The 21,297-nt window shown below is 37.4% G+C and overlaps 1 protein-coding gene across 1 annotated transcript in view; it reads right to left on the reverse strand.

The window, feature by feature from the left end:
- Positions 1 to 21,297, reverse strand: part of LOC123848833 (protocadherin-23) — a 230,840-nt gene that overhangs the window by 13,141 nt on the left and 196,402 nt on the right. Inside the window, exons 13-14 of the mRNA XM_045881726.2 lie at positions 19,004 to 19,861; positions 1,607 to 1,720 (exon numbers count right to left, since the gene is read on the reverse strand). Of these exons, the coding sequence (XP_045737682.2) occupies positions 1,607 to 1,720; positions 19,004 to 19,861 (972 nt within the window). The remainder of the gene's footprint in view (positions 1 to 1,606; positions 1,721 to 19,003; positions 19,862 to 21,297) is intronic.

A 21,297-nucleotide genomic window follows, 5' to 3' on the forward strand; every position in this document is an offset into this window, starting at 1 on the left:
GGAAGCATTGACGATAATGGCTGTGCTCTGGTTTATAACCTTGGCAGCAGGTACATCTTTGCTACTCCTCCCTAATGTGTGCATAACGGCGTATGCACCACAGTCAAAATGTTGAGCAAAAGAATCAAGTCATAGATGAGAGGACATTAGCACGATCCTATCATGATGTTTCAACCAAGGTAAAAGGACATAACACATCATTTAGAAATTCAGACACAGTTGGAAAATTATCAAGAAAGAAAGGCAGTGATCAATGCCAAACTCAGAGGACTGGTTATGGATTGCCTTGGATCAAAGTAGAGAGACACAGGGACTTCCTGAGGTTCCAGTAATGTCTCATCTCTGGAGATGGATGGCAAGTACATGGCCATTAAAGAATTTTCTATGTTTTAGCGTATCTTCTTGCAGCTGTTTCACAATAAACTTGTGAAAAAAAACTTCAACATAAATAAACATTTAATTGAAAAATGAAGAGTTTTTTGTGAAAGTCCCCTTTGGACTAACCCTAGGCATATTTTACATGAATTTTAGAGACTCCTGAAAAAATAAGGCCAAGCCTGGGCTGTGTTAAGGGTGAGGTGACAGAAGGATGTGGGTAGCCTGGGAAATTGTACAAACTCTGCTACTCTCCTTCTTTCTGAGCATTCTAATCTCAGCTCCTTTCCCAGGACCTTCAGACCCGTGGACTGCTAGAAGCTTAAGGCTGGATGATGTTCACAAAGGCCTTCTTGTCAACAGGCTTCCTGCACCACCCTTTAACCAAACGATGGGGCAAAGTTTGGTTAAAGAGATGAAGAGCTAGCAGGCTACCTCAGAAAGGCTGCTGACCAAAGCTGGTACGGACCAGAGCCAGAAAACTACCCGGGATAAGAAGGCCTTTGCTTAAGAAACTACTCCCTCTCAATTCTTCCCATGTGCATGTAGTACAGATTACATAAGGCAGTTGTATGGTAATATAGAAATTATTGAAAACATTCTTCTTGAGGTTTGACAACGCAGCAGTAGATATGTATCTACTACATAGTTGTTAGTCAAAAAAGTATGTTTCATATAATCAATTGGTATTCATTTAAAACACAATAATGGTCTTATTAAAGTTAAATTTAATACATGCTGTATTTGGAAGTAATTTCTTTACCATCACATAGAAACCTTTCCAGCTGTCCTTTTTTGTTGCATTGTTGACATTCAGTGGCGAATTAGAAGAATCTCGTGATGAAAATGCCCTACAGCTAGACATGTATGGTTATTTTCAATTCAAACTCAATATTGATGGTCTCTCTTCTATATCTCCCATTTTCCCAAATAGATGAGTAAATTATCAGTAGAAACCAGTTTATCTTCAAAAATTCAAAGGGTAGGCTAGGTACTGCCAAATGTGAAGAACAGGATTCTTAGCAAGTACATGTAAACAAATAAGTAGTCTTGATTTCCCACAATTTCTCATCAGCTACCATAAAAAAATTGTTTCTTACTTCTTTTTTAAATTATTTGCCTCTAATTTTTCTATCTTTCAAATTTTGAGTTTCCTCTGCAGAAGAATTTCTTACTAGTAACATTAAATGAAGCAGAAAAAAAAAGCTATTACAGGAGAGAGAAGGATCACCTGAATTGGAGCACAGGGAAAAAACCCCATCTTCATTTCCACTAAAAATGGAATATTTAATGCTGTCTTGTGTTGGGTCAGGAGCAACAGCTTTTACAGTCACAACAGAAGTACCTGTAAAAATTAGGTAAAAAAAAAGAAAGAAAGAAAGAAAGAACTTTAGGAAAAGAAAATTTCAGGGAAAAACAAGAGCAAACACTGGGTATTTATTATTTGCTTACTACATTTTCATTTGTTCATTCATTCAGTGATTAGTCATTGAGTGTCTTCAATAAGCCAGATCTCAGGCTAGGTGCTGGAGACAGAGTGACAAGTTAGGAAAGATTTCTATCTTAAGGTGATCATTAACTAGAGTAAGGAGACAGACAACCATTAAACAGATACATAATCAAAGTAGATTTCAGATGTGCTAAGTTCCCTGGAAGAAAAAAAAACAATGCAATGTGATAGAAAACACTTTTTAACGTGTGTGTCAGTGGGGAGGGCAGACATATATCATTCCAAGTTAGAGGAACAAACGGATTCCCAGCATGAGAGAAGAACTGCAAGCACTGATAGAGGTAATGAGACAATTGGTGTGATTAGAACTGGGATTTCACTGGAAGGTTCTCAAAAATCCATTCTGGCCTCAAGTTAGCACTTTGTTGTCTTCATGTGTAATATCTCATGCCCTTGCTGTTCACCTCTGTTTTACTTCCTATCCTGGTTGCCCATTTGTCCTCCTCCTTTAACTGCCTGTCCTTTTAAATTATTTTTTTATTTAATCAACTTTATTAAGGTAACATTTACATACAATAATATACACATATTTTAAGTATACAGTTATATATACATATATACATACATATGTATACAGCATATATGTATGTATATATACAATTATATATGTATATAGTTTTAACAACTATATACACCTGTGTAATCACCATCAGAACCAAGATGTAGAATATTTCCATCACTCCAACAAATTCTCTCTTGACCTTTTGCAGTCAGTTTTCTCTTACTTCTGGTCCCGGGCAATCACTGGTTTACTTTCTGTTACTTTGTTTTGCCTCTAAAATTTTATACACATAAAAATTATACAGTATCTCTCTTCTTTTGATCAGCATAATCTTTTAGGAATCAAGCATGTTATTCTGTGTATTAAGAGCTCATTATGTTTTTTATTGTAGAGTGTATTCTACTGAATGGACATACCACAATGCGTTGATCCATTTTTCCACATATGGACATTTGGATTGTTTTCAGTTTGGGGCTATTATGAACAAAGCTGCTATGAACATCCATGTAATAGTGTTTGTGGGGACACATGTTTTCATTCCTCATGGGTAAACACCTAGAGTGAGTGTGTGTTTAACTATAAAAAACTGCCAAGCTATTTCCCAAAGTGGTACTATACCATCTTACATTCCTGCTAGCAAGATATGAGAATTCCAGTTGCTGCATATCCACTGGTATTGTCAGCCTTTTTAATGTTAGTCATTCTAGTGGAGGTGTGGTAGTCCTTGCGCCGTGGTTTCAATTTTAATTTCCCTGATGTCTGATGATGTTGTGAATCTTTTCAGGTGCTTGTTGGTCATTTTCGCTCTTTTTTAAGATTCATCTTTGTTCTTTGCCTTTTGTTCTCTATTTACCCACCACTTCTGAGAAACTTTTTCATAGTTCTTTACTGGTCCTAAACCTCTTATCTTTGGCCTGTACCTTACAGGATCTACTTTGGATGCTCACTCTGGCAGTGATCCCTGCCTCTCCTCTTACTTTCATGCTCTCTGGCAGGATGCCACCTATTGGCGAAGGTATGCATGTGGTACCAAGTGGGAGATGGGAAGAGGTGGGCTCTGCAAGAGGCTCTCTGGCTGCTAAGTGTGCAGGAATGGGGGCCTGATTTAGGAGGGTGTCAGCAAGGCACAAGAGGAAAAGTGAAAGGAAGCATTTGATAAGAACACAAGTGTTGACGTGGTGTCAGAGATGAGAACAGAGCAGGGATCATTAACTCAGATGCCTTTGGGTAAAAGTAAGAAGCGTGGACAAATGAAGGAGCCAGATGGGTGGAGGAAGCCAGAGGCTGTCCGATGTGCCTGAGACACTCAGCTTCAACTCATCACTGCTAGTGGGGAAGGGAAAGCAGGCTTTCAGATGCTTGAAATTCTGGTCTTTTTAAGAGAAGCTCAAAAATTCATATTTATTTTCATGTGAAATCTCCCAATTTGTAAATGTCAGAAAATAATTTAATTTAGGGGAAAAACATAAGCTTTTGTATGGGCTGAACAAAACACAGCTGTGGCCTGACTACAGGTCTGAGTCTGCTCATTTACCATACCCGATAGAGAAGACGAATCTCTCCTTTTTGTTATCAGCCCTTCTAGCACTTAGAGTATGGTACTTATTTGTCATCCATGGACTTTTACTGAACATACTCATAGACCGATCTCATCTTTCCACTAAGTTGGACTAAATTCTGTGAGAGCACAGGAGGTTTTCTATATATTTCTATATATTTTTATATATATATATTTTTTATATATATTTATATTTATATATATTTTTATATATATTTCTATATATTTCTATATATTTCTATATATATTTGTGTTCTATATATTTCTGCAACTCTAGATTAGTTTTGCTTCTAAAATTTCATGTACTTGAAAAATCATAAGAGTGGCTGCCTTCTTATGCTTAGCATGCCTTTTTGAGAATCACTCATACTGTTCTTTATATTAATAAGTGTGGGAAGAAAGGAGGTAATAGAGGAGACAGAGGAAGTAAGGGATGGAGATGCTCACTGAAGTGTTCTAGCCTGAGAGGCTTGAAGAATGCCTCTCTGCCTACAGGGCCCTTCTAAACCAGCAGCAATTATTAAAAAAAAAAAAATCAGGGGTGCCTGGGTGGTGCAGTCAGTTAAGCCTCTGACTCTTGGTTTCAGTTCAGGTCTGATCTCAGGGTGGTGAGATCGAGCCCCACGTCAGGATTCATGCTCAGTTCGGGATCTGCTTGAATTTCTCTCTCCCTCTTCCTCTGCTCCTCCCCACTGTGCTCCCCCCCACTCTCTCTCACTGAAATAAATAAATAAATCTTAAAAAAAAATAAATTAAATAAGTTAAAAAATCACTCACTGCTATAATACACTATCTGATAGTGGGATTTTCAGTAGTTAAAAAAAAAATAATAGCACCTATTTAAGACCTCTGCTGGGCTTCTGCATTGACTTCTACTGTGCAAGCCTCAGAGAACAAGCTCAAAAGCCATCTTGCTACAGGTTACAGTAAAAAAATCCCTAAGCCAGGCCAAATCAATAGATACTTTCTTTTTCCTGGATACTTAAAAGGGTTTCACTAAAAAGAAGAGAATAAAGAAAAGGCCCTGGAACACATAATATTTTCCCCAGGAACCTTCAAAGACAAATGCAATGATCACTATCCATATTAAAGGAAACAAGTATGTGATATTGTTCACAAAACTGAAAAGTCATTGAGAAAAGGCATAAAATAGAATTCATTATGGAGAAAGAATGGGAAAACTGAAACTGGATACATTACTCTCTTTAAAATGTTATGTTTAACACAAACTGTGACAAAATTTTAAAATCATTTATTGAGGCTTCCAAATGGTGGTTCTTTTCAAGCCAGTTATGAAGTCATTTACTGACAATGTAAAGGATTTTAATTAATCATGGTGGAATCAAGTTGCTGCATATGTTGAGAATCTTTCAAGTTGCATTATAATCTGAGGCTTACTTTGTTACACTTTAGGAGACATATTGTTAATATAAAAATGCCTTACATTTTCAGTAGGAATAGGCCTTCATAGTAGTGCAGTATGTTTTATCTTTAGCGCTCAATCACAATTCTGTGCTTCCTGATACAATTTAGTTTTTAAACACAGAAATTTTATTTCAACTGGCTTGTCATATGTTCTTAAGAATGGCAGTAAGAAAAGAAACAGCTATGCAGACAAGATGTATGGTCTTGCTGACGGCCTTTTCTCCATGGCTTAGGATGCTTTAATTATATGTCAGATTATAAAACAAAACATGGAGATCACTTGCATGTAAAAAAATAAAGATAAGCACAGAATTGTAAATAAGAATCACATATGGACTCCCACATAAAAGGAACAATCTTATTTTTACTGCAAATAAAATGTTCATAATATCAAATGAAATTGTAGCACACAAAGGATTTCATTGAAAATACTTCAAACTAGATTCTAAAGTCAGCAAAGAGTGGCAAATATTTATATATCTTCTTCCTCAGATGAAGTTTAAATTTGAGACTGTCCCCCAAAAGAGGAAATATCTAAAGGATCCTTCTAGGTCTTGGCTTATCTGTGCTAATTTTACTTAATTTGCTTAATTTATTTTTTAAAGATTTTATTTTTTAAGTAACCTCTGCACCCAACATGGGTCTCGAACCCACAACGCCAAGATGAAGAGTTGCACACTCCACTGACTGAGCAAGTCAGACACCCCAACTTATTGTGCACATTTTATGTATTTATGTATTTATGTATTTATTTATTATTTACTTGAGAGGGAGAGAGAGAGAATGCATGCTAGCTGAGGGAGGGGCAAAAGGAGAGGGACAGAGGGAGAGGGACAGAGAGAATTTCAAGCAGGAGTCTGTCATGGGGTTTGATTTGAGCATGGAGTATGGAGCCTGTCATGGGGTTTTTAAGACGGGACTCAAAACATGACCCTGAGATCATGACCTGAGCTGAAATCAAGAGTCAGATGTTCAACCGACTGAGCCACCCAGGTGCCCCATGCACATTTTAGATAAAAGTCTGTCTCTGGGCATCTAGAGAAGATTTAAAATTACTGTTCATTTTGCACCAAGGTAGAAATGATAAAATGAAAACCAACACTGTACCTTTAACTCCCATGAGGCAATTGAAACATACAGAAAAATTTACATTTTCAGCTTTTATGAATTTTACTTTAAGTCTAATATTGCATCAAAAAGTATAATGCATTCAATGTTCTTGTTTTTTCTTCTTTACAATCAGTTAAAAAACTAATACCATCTGTAGCAGCAGTGAACTATTTACTTAAAAGCAGAATTATGTAACAATTAATGTTATGTGACTAGAAAAATCAATATTCATGGAAGTATTTAGGTAAAATAATAATAAAAATATTTTATTCAGAGCTGTTCATGAGTAAGTATTTGCAGAGTTTTAGTTTTGTCATTTCTAAGCAATGCAAGTATTTTCATATTGATGACTGACTTGAGATTTTTTTAAACGTTTGGATGATTTTGAATTGTCCATTATCTTTTAATCATCCAGCCACTGAAATGCTGAACATATTTCAGGCATTTAAGAAAGTTGGGAGTGAGGTCAGCAAGATGGCTGCATAAAGCCCAAGACCTCATCCCCTGTGGAGAAACTGAATGAACAGCAACAGTATATGATCCAAAAAACCTTTTATGAAAACTCCAGGCCAGAAGGGAGTGGTATGATATATTCAAAGTGCTGAAAGAAAAAAACTGCCACCAAGAATACTATATCCAGTAAAACTGCCCTTCGGAGATGAGAGAGAAATAAAGATCTTCTCAGATAAACAAGAGCTGAGAGAGTTCACTATCACTAAACCTGCCTGACAAGAAATGTTAAATGTTTCCAGCTGAGAGGACGCTAGACAGCAATGTGAAAGCATATGAAAATATGAAGCTCTCTGGTAAAGGTAAATATATAGACAAATACCAAATCTCTTAACACTGTAAAGGTGGTGCATAAATCACCTTTAATTCTGGTATAAAATTTAAGAGATAAAAGCATAAAAAATAACTATAACTATAAAGCTATGTGAATGGATAAAAATATAAAAAGATGTACTTTGTGAAATCAATAACATAAAGTGGGAAGGAGAAGTAAAGGAACAGAGTTCTTGGATGTGATTGAAGTTAAGTTGTTACTAGTTTAAAACAGATTGTTAAAACTATAAGATGTGTTCCGTAATCCCCATGGTAACCATAAAGAAAATATCTATGGAAGAAACACAAAAGGGAAGAATGAAGGGGTGGAAATCGGAGGGGGAGATGAACCATGAGAGACTATGGACTCTGAGAAACAAACTGAGGGTTCTAGAGGGGAGGGGGGTGGGGGGATGGGTTAGCCTGGTGATGGGTATTAAAGAGGGCACGTACTGCATGGAGCCCTGGGTGTTATACGCAAACAATGAATCATGGAACACTACATCAAAAACTAATGATGTAATGTATGGTGATTAACATAACATAATAATAAAAAAAATAAAAATAAATTTAAAAAAAAAGGAAATAAGACGGGACTCAAAACATGTCACTACAAAAAAACCAATGAAACACAAGGGAAGGCAGCAAGAGAAGAAAAGAAGAACAAAATGAAAAACATACAGAAAATAATTAAAAAATGGCAATACTAAGTCCTTTCCTATCAGTAATTTAAAAAAATGTAAATGGATGAAACTCTCCAATCAAGAAACATGGAATAGCTGAATGGATTAATAAAAAGAAGATTCAAGTATATACTGCCACCTAGAAACTCACTTTAGATATACAGACAGGTATAGGCTGCAGGAGGAAAGATAGAAAGAGATCTTCCATGCAAATAGTATCCAAAAGGCAAGAACTGTGGTTATACTTAGACAAAATAGAGCTTAAGTCAAAAACTGTCATGGGACAAAGAAGGATGCTACATAAAAAGTTCTATTCACTAGGAAGATAAAACATTTATAAATATATATGCACCTAACAGCAGAGCACCTAAATATATGAAGAAAACACTGACAGAATTGAAGGGAGAAACAGATAGTAACACAATAATAGTAGAAGATTTCAATACTTCACTTTCAATAATGGATAGAGCAACCAGATAGAAGATCAATAAGGAAATGGAGGACTTGAAAAACATTATAGACTAATTGGACCTAAGAGGACATACACAGAACCCTCCAGCCAACAATGGCAGAATACACTTTCTCAAGTATATTACACATTCCCATATATACACTCAAGTGCACATGGAACATTCTCCAGAACAGATCACATGTTAGGGCACAGCACTAGTGTTAACAACTTTAAGAATATTAAAATCATACCAAGTATCTTTTCTGACTACGATGGAATGAAAATAGAAATCAATAGCAAAGGAAAACTGGAATATTCATAAACACATGGAAATTAAATAACATACTCTTGAACAGCTAGTAGGTCAAGGAAGAACTTTAAAGGGTAATTAGATAATATCTTGAGACAAATGAAACAAAAGCACAACATACCAGACATGGGCTGTGGCAAAAGCAAGACCAAGAGGGAATTTTACAATAATAAATATCTACATTAAAAAAAGAAGGAAGAGGGGCACCTGCGTGGTTCAGTTGGTTAAGCAGCCAACTCTTGATTCTGGCTCAGGTCATGATCTCAGGGTCCTGGGATCAGGCTCGCATCAGGCTCTGTGCTCAGCAGGGAGTCTGCTTGAGGATTCTCTCTCTCTTCCTCTCCCTCTGCTCCTCCCCCCCCACCCTTAAATAAATCTTTAAAAAAAAAGAAGAAAGACTGCAAAACAACAACCTAACTTTACACCTCAAGGAACTAGAAAAAGGAACAAACTAAAAGCAAAGTGGGCAGAAAGAAAGAAATAATAAATATTAGAACAGAAATAAGTGGAATAGAGAGTAAAGAACAAGAGGAAAATCAATAAAACTAAAGAGTTTAAGATTTTATTTATTTTTTTGAGAGAGAGGAGAGAGTGCGTGTGTGCATACGCTTGAGCACAAGTAGGGGGGAGGGGCACAGGGAGAGGGAAAGGGACAAGCAGACTCCCCACTAGCAGGGAGCCTGACGTGGGGCTTGATCCCAGGACCCTGGGATCATGACCTGAGCCAAAGGCAGACGCTTAACCGACTGAGCCACCCAGGCGTCCCAAAACTAAGAGTTTAAAAAAAATCAGCAAAATTGACAAATCCTTAGCCTAGACAAAAAAAAGTAAGAAGTCTCTAATAACAGAAATCAGAAATGAAAAAGGAGGGGCGCCTGGGTGGCTCAGTGGTTAAGTGTCTGCCTTCGGCTCAGGTCATGATCCCAGGGTCCTGGGATTGAGCCCCGCATCGGGCTCCCTGCTCAGCGGGAAGCCTGCTTCTCCCTCTCCCACTCCCCCTGCTTGTGTTCTCTCTCTTGCTGTGTCTCTCTCTGTCAAAAATAAAAAAAAAGGAAATGAAAAAAGAGATATTACAAATGATGTCACAGAAATAAAAGGTATCATAAGAGAGTACTATGAACAATGATACACCAACAAATAAGATAACCTAGGAGAAAAGAATACATTTCTGGAAACACACACTCTACCAAATTGAATCTGAAGAAAGAAAAAAATTCTGAATAGATGTATAACTATTAAGGAGATTGAATCAATAATCAAAAACTTCCCCATAAAGAGGATCAGATGGCTTCACTAGTGAATTCTAACAAACATTTAAAGAAGAATTAACACCAATCTTTCTCAAACACTTCCAAAAAATTGAACACAACACTTGCAAACTTATTTTATGAGGCCAGCATTACTCTGATACCAAAACCAGAGATACCACAAGGAAACTACAGACTAATATCCCCGATGAATCTAGATGCCAAGATCCTCAAAACAATTCAGCAAACTGAATGCAACAGCACATTAAAAAGGATGGTATGTCATAACAATGTGGGATTTATCCCTGGGATGCAACAATGTTTCAATGTATGAAAATCAATGTGATACACCACCTTAACAAAATAAAGAATAAAAATCACAGGATCATCTCAATACATGCAGAAAAAGCATTTGGCAAAACTCACACTCATGATAAATACACTCAATAAACTAGGAACATAAAGAAATTACCATATGTAATAAAGGCCATAGAAGAAAAGCCCATAGCTCTAACATCCTATTCAACAGTGAAATCAAAAAGCTTTTCAGCCAGGAATAAGGAAGGAATGCTCTCACTCTCACCACTCCTATGCAACCTAGTACTGAAAGTCCTAGCCAGAGATAATCAGGCTTTGAAATTAAAAGCATCAAAATCGGAAGAAAAGAATAAATTGATTCTTGTATTTAGTGACATGATCTTATATATAGAAAAGCCTATAGATTACACACACACACACACACACACAGAACTGATTAATGAATTCAGCAAAGTTGTAGAATACAAAATCACCACACAAATATCAGCTGTGTTTCTATGCACTAACAGTGCACGATCTGAAAAAGAAATTAGGAAAACAATCCCATTTACAATAGCATGAAAAAAAGATAGGATAAACTTAACCAAGGAGGCAAAAGTCTTGTTCACTAAAAACTACAAAATATTGCTAAATCATAGAAGACACAAATAAATGGAAAAATATTCTGTGTTCATGGAGTGCAAGACTTACTACAGACAAAACCATCTACAAAATCAATACAATCCATGTCAAAATCGCAACGGCATTTTTTACAGAAATAGAAAAAAAGAATTTTAAAATTCATATGAAATCTTAAATTACTCCAAATAGCCAAAACAATCTTGAGGAAAAAAAAGCTGGAGGCTTCACACTTACTAACTTCAATAGTACAGAGCTACAGTAATCAAAACAGTGTGATGCTGATATAAAGATAGATGTATAGAGACCAATGGAACAGAACAGAGATTCCAGAAAAAAAAACCCTCATGCATATTTTCAAATGATCTTGGCAAAGGTGCCAATGCTACACACTGGGGACAGGTTAGTCTCTTTAACAAATGGTATTGGATATCCACATTCAAAACAATGTATTTGGACCTTTACCTTACCACATGCTCAAAAATTAAGTCAAAAAGGATTAAAGACCTAAATGTAAGACATGGAACTGTAAATCTCCTAGAAGAAAACTTTTAGGGGGAATGCTTCATCACATTGGATTTGGCAATGATTTCTTGGATACGACAGTAAAAATACAGGCAACCAAAGCAAAAATAGATGAATGGGCCCACATCGAAATGAAAAGCTACCACACAACAAAAGAAACCATCAACAGAGTGAAAAGGCAACCTATGGAAAGGGAGAAAATATCTGCAAACTCTTTATGTGGTAATGAGTTAATATCCAAAATATGTAAGGTACTCCTTCAAGTCAATAGCAAAAAAAAAAAATTTTTTTTTTTTTCAAAAGATGCTCAACATCACTGATCATCAGGGAAATACAAATCAAAACCACAATGAGCTATCACCTCACACCAGTTAGGATGGCTGCTATAAAACAAAAACCAGAAAATAATAAGTGTTGGTGAAGATATGAAGAAATTGGAATCCTTGGACACTGTTGGTGGTGTTACAAAATGGTGTAGTTACTATGGAACACAGTATAAAAGTTCCTCTAAAAATTAAAATTAGAGCTGTCATATGATCCAGAAATCTAACTGGGTGTATATCCAGAGAACTGAAAACAGGATCTCAAAGAGATGTCTGTACACCCATGTTCACTGCAACGTTATTTACAATAGCCAAGAGATAGAAACAACCTAAATGTCCTTCGATGGAAGAGTGGATAAAGAAATGTAGTATACACATACAGTAAAGTATTATTCAGCCTTTAAAAAGAAGGAAACCCTGGGGCACCTGGGTGGCTCAGTTGGTTGAGTGACCAACTCTTGGTTTCGGTTCAGGTCATGATCTCAGGGTCTTGGGCTCCACCCTCAGTGGGGAGTTTGCTTGAGATTCTCTCCCTTTCCCTCTGTCCTTCTCCCTCACCCCCAGCTCACTCACTCTTTCTCTCTCAAATAAATAAATCTTTTTTTTTTTAAGAAGGAAATCCTGTCATAGGCACTGATGAACCTTGATTTCATAAATGAACCAGTCAGAAAAAGACAAATACTTTATGACTCCACTTACATGAGGTATCTAAAGTAGCCATACCCTTAGAAGCTGAAAGTAGAGTGGCAGTTGCTAGGGGCTGGAAGGATCGAAATGATTTGTTGTCCAATGAGTATAGCATTTCAGTTTTAAAATCTGAAAATGTTCTAGAAATTCATTGCACAATGATGGGCCTACCATTACCACTACTGTACTGTGCACTTAAAAAATGGTTACTTATGATGGTGAATTTTATGTCTTGTGTTTCTTACCATAATAAAAAAAGGAAGAAAAGTTGATTTTTCCCTCCTACCTTCCCATCATTAAAAATGACTGAACACATGTTACTAAAGCTTTCCAAAAAATTCACCCCTGGGATGAGACAAAGCATGGAAAATCTCAAAACAAATCATTTTCCATAATTTGTGAACAGATGAAAACCATGTTTTAGAACATAAATGGTATGAAATCTTGAACACATTTGCTTTTGTGAACACCTAAGGAAATAATAGAGGAAGCTATACAAAGTGCTTATTGACCTTTTATGAGCTTTAGGAAAAGAGAGATGTGGAAGAAAACCAATATAGAATTAATACATGAAATGAGAAGTAAACAAAATTAAGTCTGAAATGTATTTTTAATGGGATTACAGACTTTAGTGGCCGAATTTTTTAAAAGGAGGATTATCTATAGATGGATTCAGTCCTTTGAAATTCACTCATAACAACTTAGAGAAAAGCAGGTGCTAAAGTGAGCCCTTGATGTTCCTACTACCCCTTTTTGTGATTTATAGAAGACTGTATTTAAAGCATGAGGTTGAGAATTTTCAGTATTGCTTCAATGTTGGATCAGACTCCAAATCTTGTCTGCAAACCCAATGCTGCTAGTCTCCCCTTATTTGCTAGTGATTCCCTCTCTAGTCTGCATCCCTAGGTTCATGACCAGACTTCAAATTCCCTTCATTTTCAAGAGCTATCCCTTTTCTCCTTTGCAGCTCCCAAGTCAGCCAGAATCCAGAGCCTGCCCATGTCCAGAGAGAAAGGCTGCACAATTTTTCTATACAAGTGATTCTCGACTTTGGTTAAGAATCAACACATCAAGATCAGATTTGTTTATGATACAAAATTAAATATACATAATTGACTAGTTAGAATGCCCCCATGGATCATGTTTTAATTTTATTTCAAGATTTTTAAGGTCTGAGTATTTACTTCTAACCACAGCATCCATACAATCCATAACTTCATTTTCCCCCCTCATGGTAACTAAAGGAAGTGCATGAAGTTGTGAATAGTCCACGCTGGGGACTGTGATTGCTGATTCAGCCTCATCAGGATACCCAAAGCTTTGGGAGTGAAATAAGAAATAAATGCTGGCTTCTAGAAGGTTCATTTAAATTGTTGAATGGATTGAAACACCACAGACAACCAAGAGGTTTATTTTTCACTTCAAAAAATTCAGGACAGTTAGATTTCCCCTCATCTAGTTGAAGAGGAACAGTGGCAAGAGTAAAGAGAGGGGAATCACTTGGATTTCAAGTCTCTCTCCTGTTGCTGTACAGGCAGCCTCTCCCTTACAGGCAAATGGTATCCTGTAGAGTGACTCTTTCTTTGAGTAGGGGAACTTACCATGGCCAACTCTTTAGGAGATTTTACCTGTCAAAGAGCTGCTTTTCAAATGGGAACTATATACTGAACTATTTATCATTTTCTTTCTTTTTTTAAGATTTTATTTATTTATTCATGAGAGACAGAGAGAGAGAGAGAGAGAGAAGCAGGCTCCCAAGGAGCAGGGAGCCCGAAGCGGGACTCGATCCCAGGACCCCGGGATCATGACCTGAGCCGAAGGCAGACGCTTAACCATCTGAGCCACCCAGGCGCCCTGAACTATTTATCATTTTAAACAGTTGATTTTAAGTCTAATGTTGTCAGTAGATGAATGCAATGTTGGTTCTTTTTTTTAAGATTTTTATTTATTTGTCAGAGAGAGAGAGAGCACAAGCAGGGGGAGTGGCAGGCAGAGAGAGAAGCAGACTTCCCACCAAGCAGGGAGCCCGACGTGGAACTTGGTCCCAGGACCCTGGGAACATGACGTGAGCCAAAGGCTTAACCGACTGAGCCACCCAGGCATCCCATATGAATGCAATGTAAATCAAGACTCAAACCTGTGGGCTTTCCAAGAAAGAAATGTTAAACAAATACAAATACATTGGACTTATTTGTTTTAACTTTTTATTTTCTTAAAAGAATATTGAATGTTAAAATTAGTTTGGGGTGATGAAAATTTATGATAATACAAAAAATAATTCATTCAGGATGTCAAGTGATACCTACTGATAGGATATTTGAGTAACCCACAGAAACTTTAAACCTCCAACAAGCACATATTTTTCATTTGAAAATAAAATTAAAAAACCGAAGACATATCTGGGAGGAAATAATCCTGGAAGCTACAAAATGTTATTAAATAATTTATATCAAGGCCATTCTAGCCACTAAACAAAGGATTTACAGTCTTTTAAAACCACTGGAATTCAAAAGCAAAACAAAACAAAAAAATCACCTTCTGGTGTCTAGGATATGATCTGGCAGTCTGAACTGAATTCGGGTTGAGGCAAAGTTTTGGCCAGCTTGAAATGTCAATCAATACGTTATGCACCTTGACACTGTTTTTCACAGGAGGCTAGGAAATCCTGCCGAGCCAGGTGTAGGTTAGTTGCTTCTAATCAAATTCAACAGCATACTTTACTGCCATCTTTTCCTTCTCTCTTTCTCCTTCCTATTCGATGCCCAAAGTTTAGCTTCTCTCTCAATGTAGACTTGATGCTTTACTCATGTTATAGTTACTTTTCACAGTGAGGTCCCAATTCGTTGCTTCAGATGTCTTGAAATGTATACTTACCTGAATGTTTATGGATCCCACAAGATCGTAGTACTGCCCAAGTATTTCTAGTTGTCTTTATGTGTAAGATTTAATAAATAGATTTTTAGAGACTTAAGTTCTATTAAAAAGTAACAGTCAAATTTAATTCAGTAATTCTAAATTTTTTTAAATTTATTTATTCATGAGAGTCAGAGAGAGAGAGAGAGGCAGAGGGAGAAGCAGGCTCCCTGCCTAGCAGGGAGCCAGATGTGGAACTTAGGATCATGACCTGAGCTGAAGGCAGACGCTTAACCATCTGAGCCACCCAGGTGCCCCTAATTCAGTAATTCTAAATACAAGAGGATTAAGAAAGACAACTCTGACCAGGAGTGAAAAAAACAAAAAACACAGTGATGCAGACAGCAGGATGAAGGCTTCCCATCCATTTATTTATTAGCTTTCCTGACTGAATCTCTAACAGGAGGCCCACCTTCAGAGGTGAGAAAGTAATTTGGTCTTCACTGTCTTCTGCCCTCACTTTTTATCTCAGACTAGGTTACTCTTAACCATATTGATTAATCCAATTGTAATGGCTTCGAGTAGATTGAAGGTGTACAGATTTAATGAGACGCTGCCTGAGTGATGGGCAACAGGCTAAAATCAAGGTCATTCCCTGCCATAATGGTTGCCTCCTATCAACAGAGTGAACCTGTGACATACCAATGAATGGCACCTGGTGAAAATGAAAACAGGTGCAAATCTTGCACTTCCACGACAGTTTTTATTAGTGTGATTTTAATTCACTCCTGAATTCAACCACAAATATTATACTTACTAATCCATAACTTAATTTCATCTTGAAATGTTTTCTTTGGGGTGCCTTCAATATTGACTTTTACTTAGGTTTGATTCTATAAACAAGTTGATCCTGGGTGAATTGAGAAAGAATCTTCTAACAATTAGGGAAAGCCCATGCACATTACTTAATATTTAGAAACGTCATTCACTAATGTCACAAGCGTGATAACAATGATGATGTCCTTGCTAATTCTTTCAAGGAGTAATATATTTAATGCCTATTACTCTGCCGAATTTATTATACTGGATGTGAATGTTCACTAGTAGTGGTTGGAAACCCTATTATGTGAAGGACAACTGACTGAATTAAAGAAGGGGAAACTACTTCAGGAAAAGTCAAAGTCCCCCCAGTGGTCTGTTAGTCCTTGGACCTCCTTTCCTACTATTCTTGCCCTTGTTTACTCTGCTGTAGTCACACAGTCCTCTTTGCTGTTCATTGAACAAACCAGAAAGGGTACCACTACCTTTTCCCTTTTTTTTCCTGAAATACCCTATCCCCAAATACACTGTGTTCTCTCTTGAGGTCTTTGCCCAAATGTACCTGCTCCATGATGCCCGCCCTTACCTACTATTTGTCACCATCTAAATAGACGAAAGTTATTTATTAGGTTCTTTGACACTGTCCCTCTATCCCTGCTAGAATGTAAGCCTCACAAGTTCACTAATATATCCCAGTAGAAAAGTACCTGGCACTTGATAGTCATTAAAGAAAAATGCATGGAAGGAGCAAATAAAATCTCTGAAGAGTGACTGCGTCGAGCAGTGGAGTGCTCCCGAGGGCAGAACTAGATTTACGGAGAGACAAAAAGGAGGCAGAGTTAGGTTCCACATATGAATGACTTCCCAAATGAAGAGATTTTCCAACTTTGCCCTGCAGTCAAATCACCTGCAGAGCTTGTTAAAAACAATTCCTGGACCCCAGACCTAATGAGGCAGAACCTCCACAGGTGGGTTACAGATCATTTGTTTCACACCCAATTTCAAGAACCACCCTTCTAAATATTCAAATATTCTCAGTCACCAAAATATTCAAGGAGAGACGGAAAGACCGAGTGTCAAGGATATTTAGAGAAATGTTCATATTTGCACTGCAGATGAAGGCTGGGCTCAAAGATTCTGTAATTTTTAAAAAGACTTTACTTATTTATTTGACAGAGAGAGAGAGAGAGAGGGAGACAGAGAGAACAAGCCGGGGGGAGAGGCAGAGGGAAAGGGAGAAGCAGGCTCCCCGCTGAGCAAGGAGCTGGATCCGGGGCTGGATCCCAGGACAGAGGGATCATGACCTGAGCCAAAGGCAGATGCTTAACTGACTGACCCAGGAGCCCCAAAGATTCTGTAATTTTATCAGATCAATTTCAAGATTGATTAATGTACTGTATTTTGTGCTATATAATTTAGAAAACGTTAACTTTACTTTCCATCAGGCTCTGCTCTGATGTTGGAATGAATGCCTCTTAAGAGTAATAGAAATATAGCTCTAAGGAATATCTCATTTGTTTAACATTTGTTTAACATTTAACATTTCTGTGGAAGTCTCATTACACATAAGAATATAAGTTGGAAATTTCTGACTTAGTTTGGAAGTCACATTATTCCATTTAATGCAGATAACGGCAATTGACTCTTAATTATGTTTAGAATCAATGAGAGGCCTTCTGAGGAAGCAACCTATGGGATAACCATAATTCTGAAAAGGGTCAAAGTCACGTTAATAATCTGCAACTGAAAACAACCCTAATTTAATATTCAGTATTAATGAATCTTCTCTTTTCATAGAGAAGGCAGTATGACATGTATAACATAGATATTTTCACTATGAAGTGAATCAATCAATGCACAGCGCACAGCGCACCTTTAGCAACCAAGCTCTTCCTCTTCGAGTCCATGTGCTTTGCCTGGTGGGTGGAAAGAATCAGTAGATGCATCTCTCCACTCTCTAGCTGGATATAATTACCCAGGTCAAATGTCTTTCAATTTACAAGTATCTATAAGGAAGTTTTTTCACTTTTGGGTTAGAAAGATAATTAAAACTGATTTTTTATTTACGTTTCCCATTATGGCATAAATGTAAGGAAGTAATTGGAGAAGAATCTAGTGTTACTAGGAAAAACAGTTACTGTTCACAGAAGTCTGGTCTGAACTGCACTGAGTTCTTTGAGTATCACATTTTACTGCACTCACTGCTGATGGTATCAAAGTGAATAATGATACTAGTATTAGTAGTTTCTATTTATTACATGCTTACTATGTGTCAGACGCTGTTTTAAGTGCTTTACGTGAACTGGCTAATTCAGCCCCCAGAACCTAACGAGGTAGGCACAATTCTTCTTCCTACCTTATGGATTAGGAAACTGAGGCTCAGACAGATTCAGCTGCCCAAGGAGGCACAGTGGCTTACTTCGGATTTAAACTCAGGCAGAGCCCAAGCATTTAACCACAACATACCTCCTCTTTTATTGTACTTCTAAGGAAGTACTTTAGGAAATGTACACTTGTTAAGGAATTCAGATACACTTAAATAAAGGGTTTTTTTTTTTGAGGTTGTAAACCTATATTAACGGAAACTTCAAAAGCCCTAAATGATTTATTTTTCAGTATTTTTACTCTTTGTTGTCATTAAGGGTTTGTGTGTGTGTGTATGTGTTGTGTGTGTATGTGTGTGTATTTTACTATATTTGAAGGTACTGTTCTAATACTGCACTATGGATGAACATCGGCATACTAAAAATTGGCTGAACTCAGAAATTTGTGACTGAATCCGCAATAGCACTCTTGTGGTATAATCCTTAGTTTTAAGTATTTTGCCCAAACAGGTACAATATATAAAAACTTGAGGGGACACTCACCTGCATCACAATTTTCGGTCACAGTCGCTTTATAGAGATGGTGGCTGAAGGAAATCTTTACATCTTCCCCTTCCATGTGAACGACTAAGAGGCCAGTGGTCGTCCTAGCTGGAACCCCCTGGTCCCTAACTTTTAACTGCAGCCAGATTGGAAAATATTCAGAAGATGGGCAGTGCTGAAGTTGAACTTCTCCTGTATATTTATTAATAGAAAACATTGACTGGGTCTCTGCAAAACTAAAAATGACAGTTCCGTTGGGTCCCAAGTCAGGGTCACTGGCTGTCAGAATGGCAGTTGTCTGGTTAGTAGGCGACTGGGGAGAAAGAAAAATCTCCAAGGGGTTCTGCACCCAAACTGGGTCATTGTCATTTACATCCGTGACATGTACTTCTATAATGACCGTGGTGCTTCTTGAGCCCTGGACACTACAGTCTCTGGCCACAGCCCTAAATGTATGCTGAGATCTGGCTTCTCGGTCCAGCGTGTGGCGGGTTCTCAATGTACCTGCCATGGCATCAATGGTGAATGCACCAGAAGCCTCATCCACCAGAAAATACTCAGTTTGTCCATTCAGGCCTTCATCCCTGTCCACGGCAGACAGCACGAGAACCACTGTTCCCACTTGAGCATCTTCTCTCACGGAGGCCTGGTAATGCAGCATGGGGAAGGACGGGCCATGGTCATTGTCATCCAAAACTCTAACCTGCAACTGCACTAGAGAGCTCCTCGGTGGATCCCCAAGATCAGAGCACAGGATGACTAGGGTAATATTGCTGACTTGTTCCCGGTCCAAAGCACGAGTGGTTGAGAGTTCTCCTGATGTCTCATTAATAGCAAAGTATTCGTCTGTATTTCCATCTGTTAAAGAAAACACATTCAAATTCAAAACTCATTGGAACTGAAGAAGTAGCAGCCCTTTGCTAGCTATATATACATAAACATATACATATACATATGATTCATATATATGTGATATATATCCGTCATATATATGATGAGACATATATATATATAGGATTCATTCATTTTTATGAATGAATATTCACATATATAAATGAATGAATATATGAATATTCATATATATATAGGATTTCATTCATTTCAATATTTATTTCATGAATATTACATCCTAGCACTTTTGTAAGTATTAAGGATATAACAGTGAACATGATAGAGTCCCTGCCCTCATGAAGGCTCTATTATCAGGGGATAAACAGAATAATATAATTCAATATTTCTCTTAATTCAAATAATTAAAACACTCGCTTTGACTGATTTGCAGCAGTGTGGATTTTTGTGTATGCATTTACAACTTTTTATATTCATACATTTTTCCTCTTGAGATAATTAAAATGTATGTTTTATTTGAAATAAAACAATACCAGGAAGAGATAAGAAACAGGATATAATGTCCATTTTTAGATATCAATAAAAAATTAACAGGGGGATAGTAGTATTGTGGATGCAGTGAGATTCTCTTCCACATTCCCAGGTACCTTGTGCATGACTCATAACACTTCTCTAAGAGATAGGGGAACACTTGTCTGTTTCTTCCCTGACATAAGGAATGATGAGGTTTTAGTCTTCTCTGTATCCTCAAAAAAAAAAACAACCTTCCCTTTACTCTTACGCATTGTACCAAGCAGAATCAAAGTTAAACCTGAACACAGAGAAGATATTTTAAAGTCATACTAAAAATTAGGAAAAATACAGTTCAGTGGCTTGTTGGCCATATCTTGGATGAGGGGCATATTCTTGGATGAAGCACCCTATTCCAAATAGAGTGGGATTGGGGCGCCTGCGTGGCTCAGTCAGTTAAGCGTCTGCCTTTGGGTCCTGGGATTGAGCCCCAGCAGAGAGCCTGCTTCTCCCTCTCCCTCTGCTGCTCCCCCTGCTTGTACTCTCTCTCTCTGTGTCAAATATAAAATTAAAATAAAATAAAATATAAAATAAAATACTGAGTGGGAATTTACTGGAGTCTGCCAGCAGCATGTGGGGAAGAAGTAGAACAGCATTCAAGAAAACAACAGTCATAAGCAGTGTTGGGGGCTGAGGAGAAGGGACTTGCATTTGTATTTTGTTCATAAAACACAACTAATTTGTACCAAACTATATATAGGGGTGATCAGACAAACCTACATTTCTGTGGCATTTGTCATTGATAAATTGATTCATTCACTTAGCAGACATTTAAGGAGAACCTGCCACATGCCAAGTGTGTGCTGGATGCTGGGAATATGAAGGCAGTAAGGCATGATCCCAGTCTCCAAGCATTTGCAGTCCAGGAGGAATTT

The sequence above is a fragment of the Mirounga angustirostris genome, unplaced genomic scaffold (assembly GCF_029215605.1).
Source record: "Mirounga angustirostris isolate CCGP_5_RB_7025 unplaced genomic scaffold, mMirAng1.0.hap1 SCAF_2, whole genome shotgun sequence".
Taxonomy (NCBI): Eukaryota; Metazoa; Chordata; class Mammalia; order Carnivora; family Phocidae; genus Mirounga; species Mirounga angustirostris.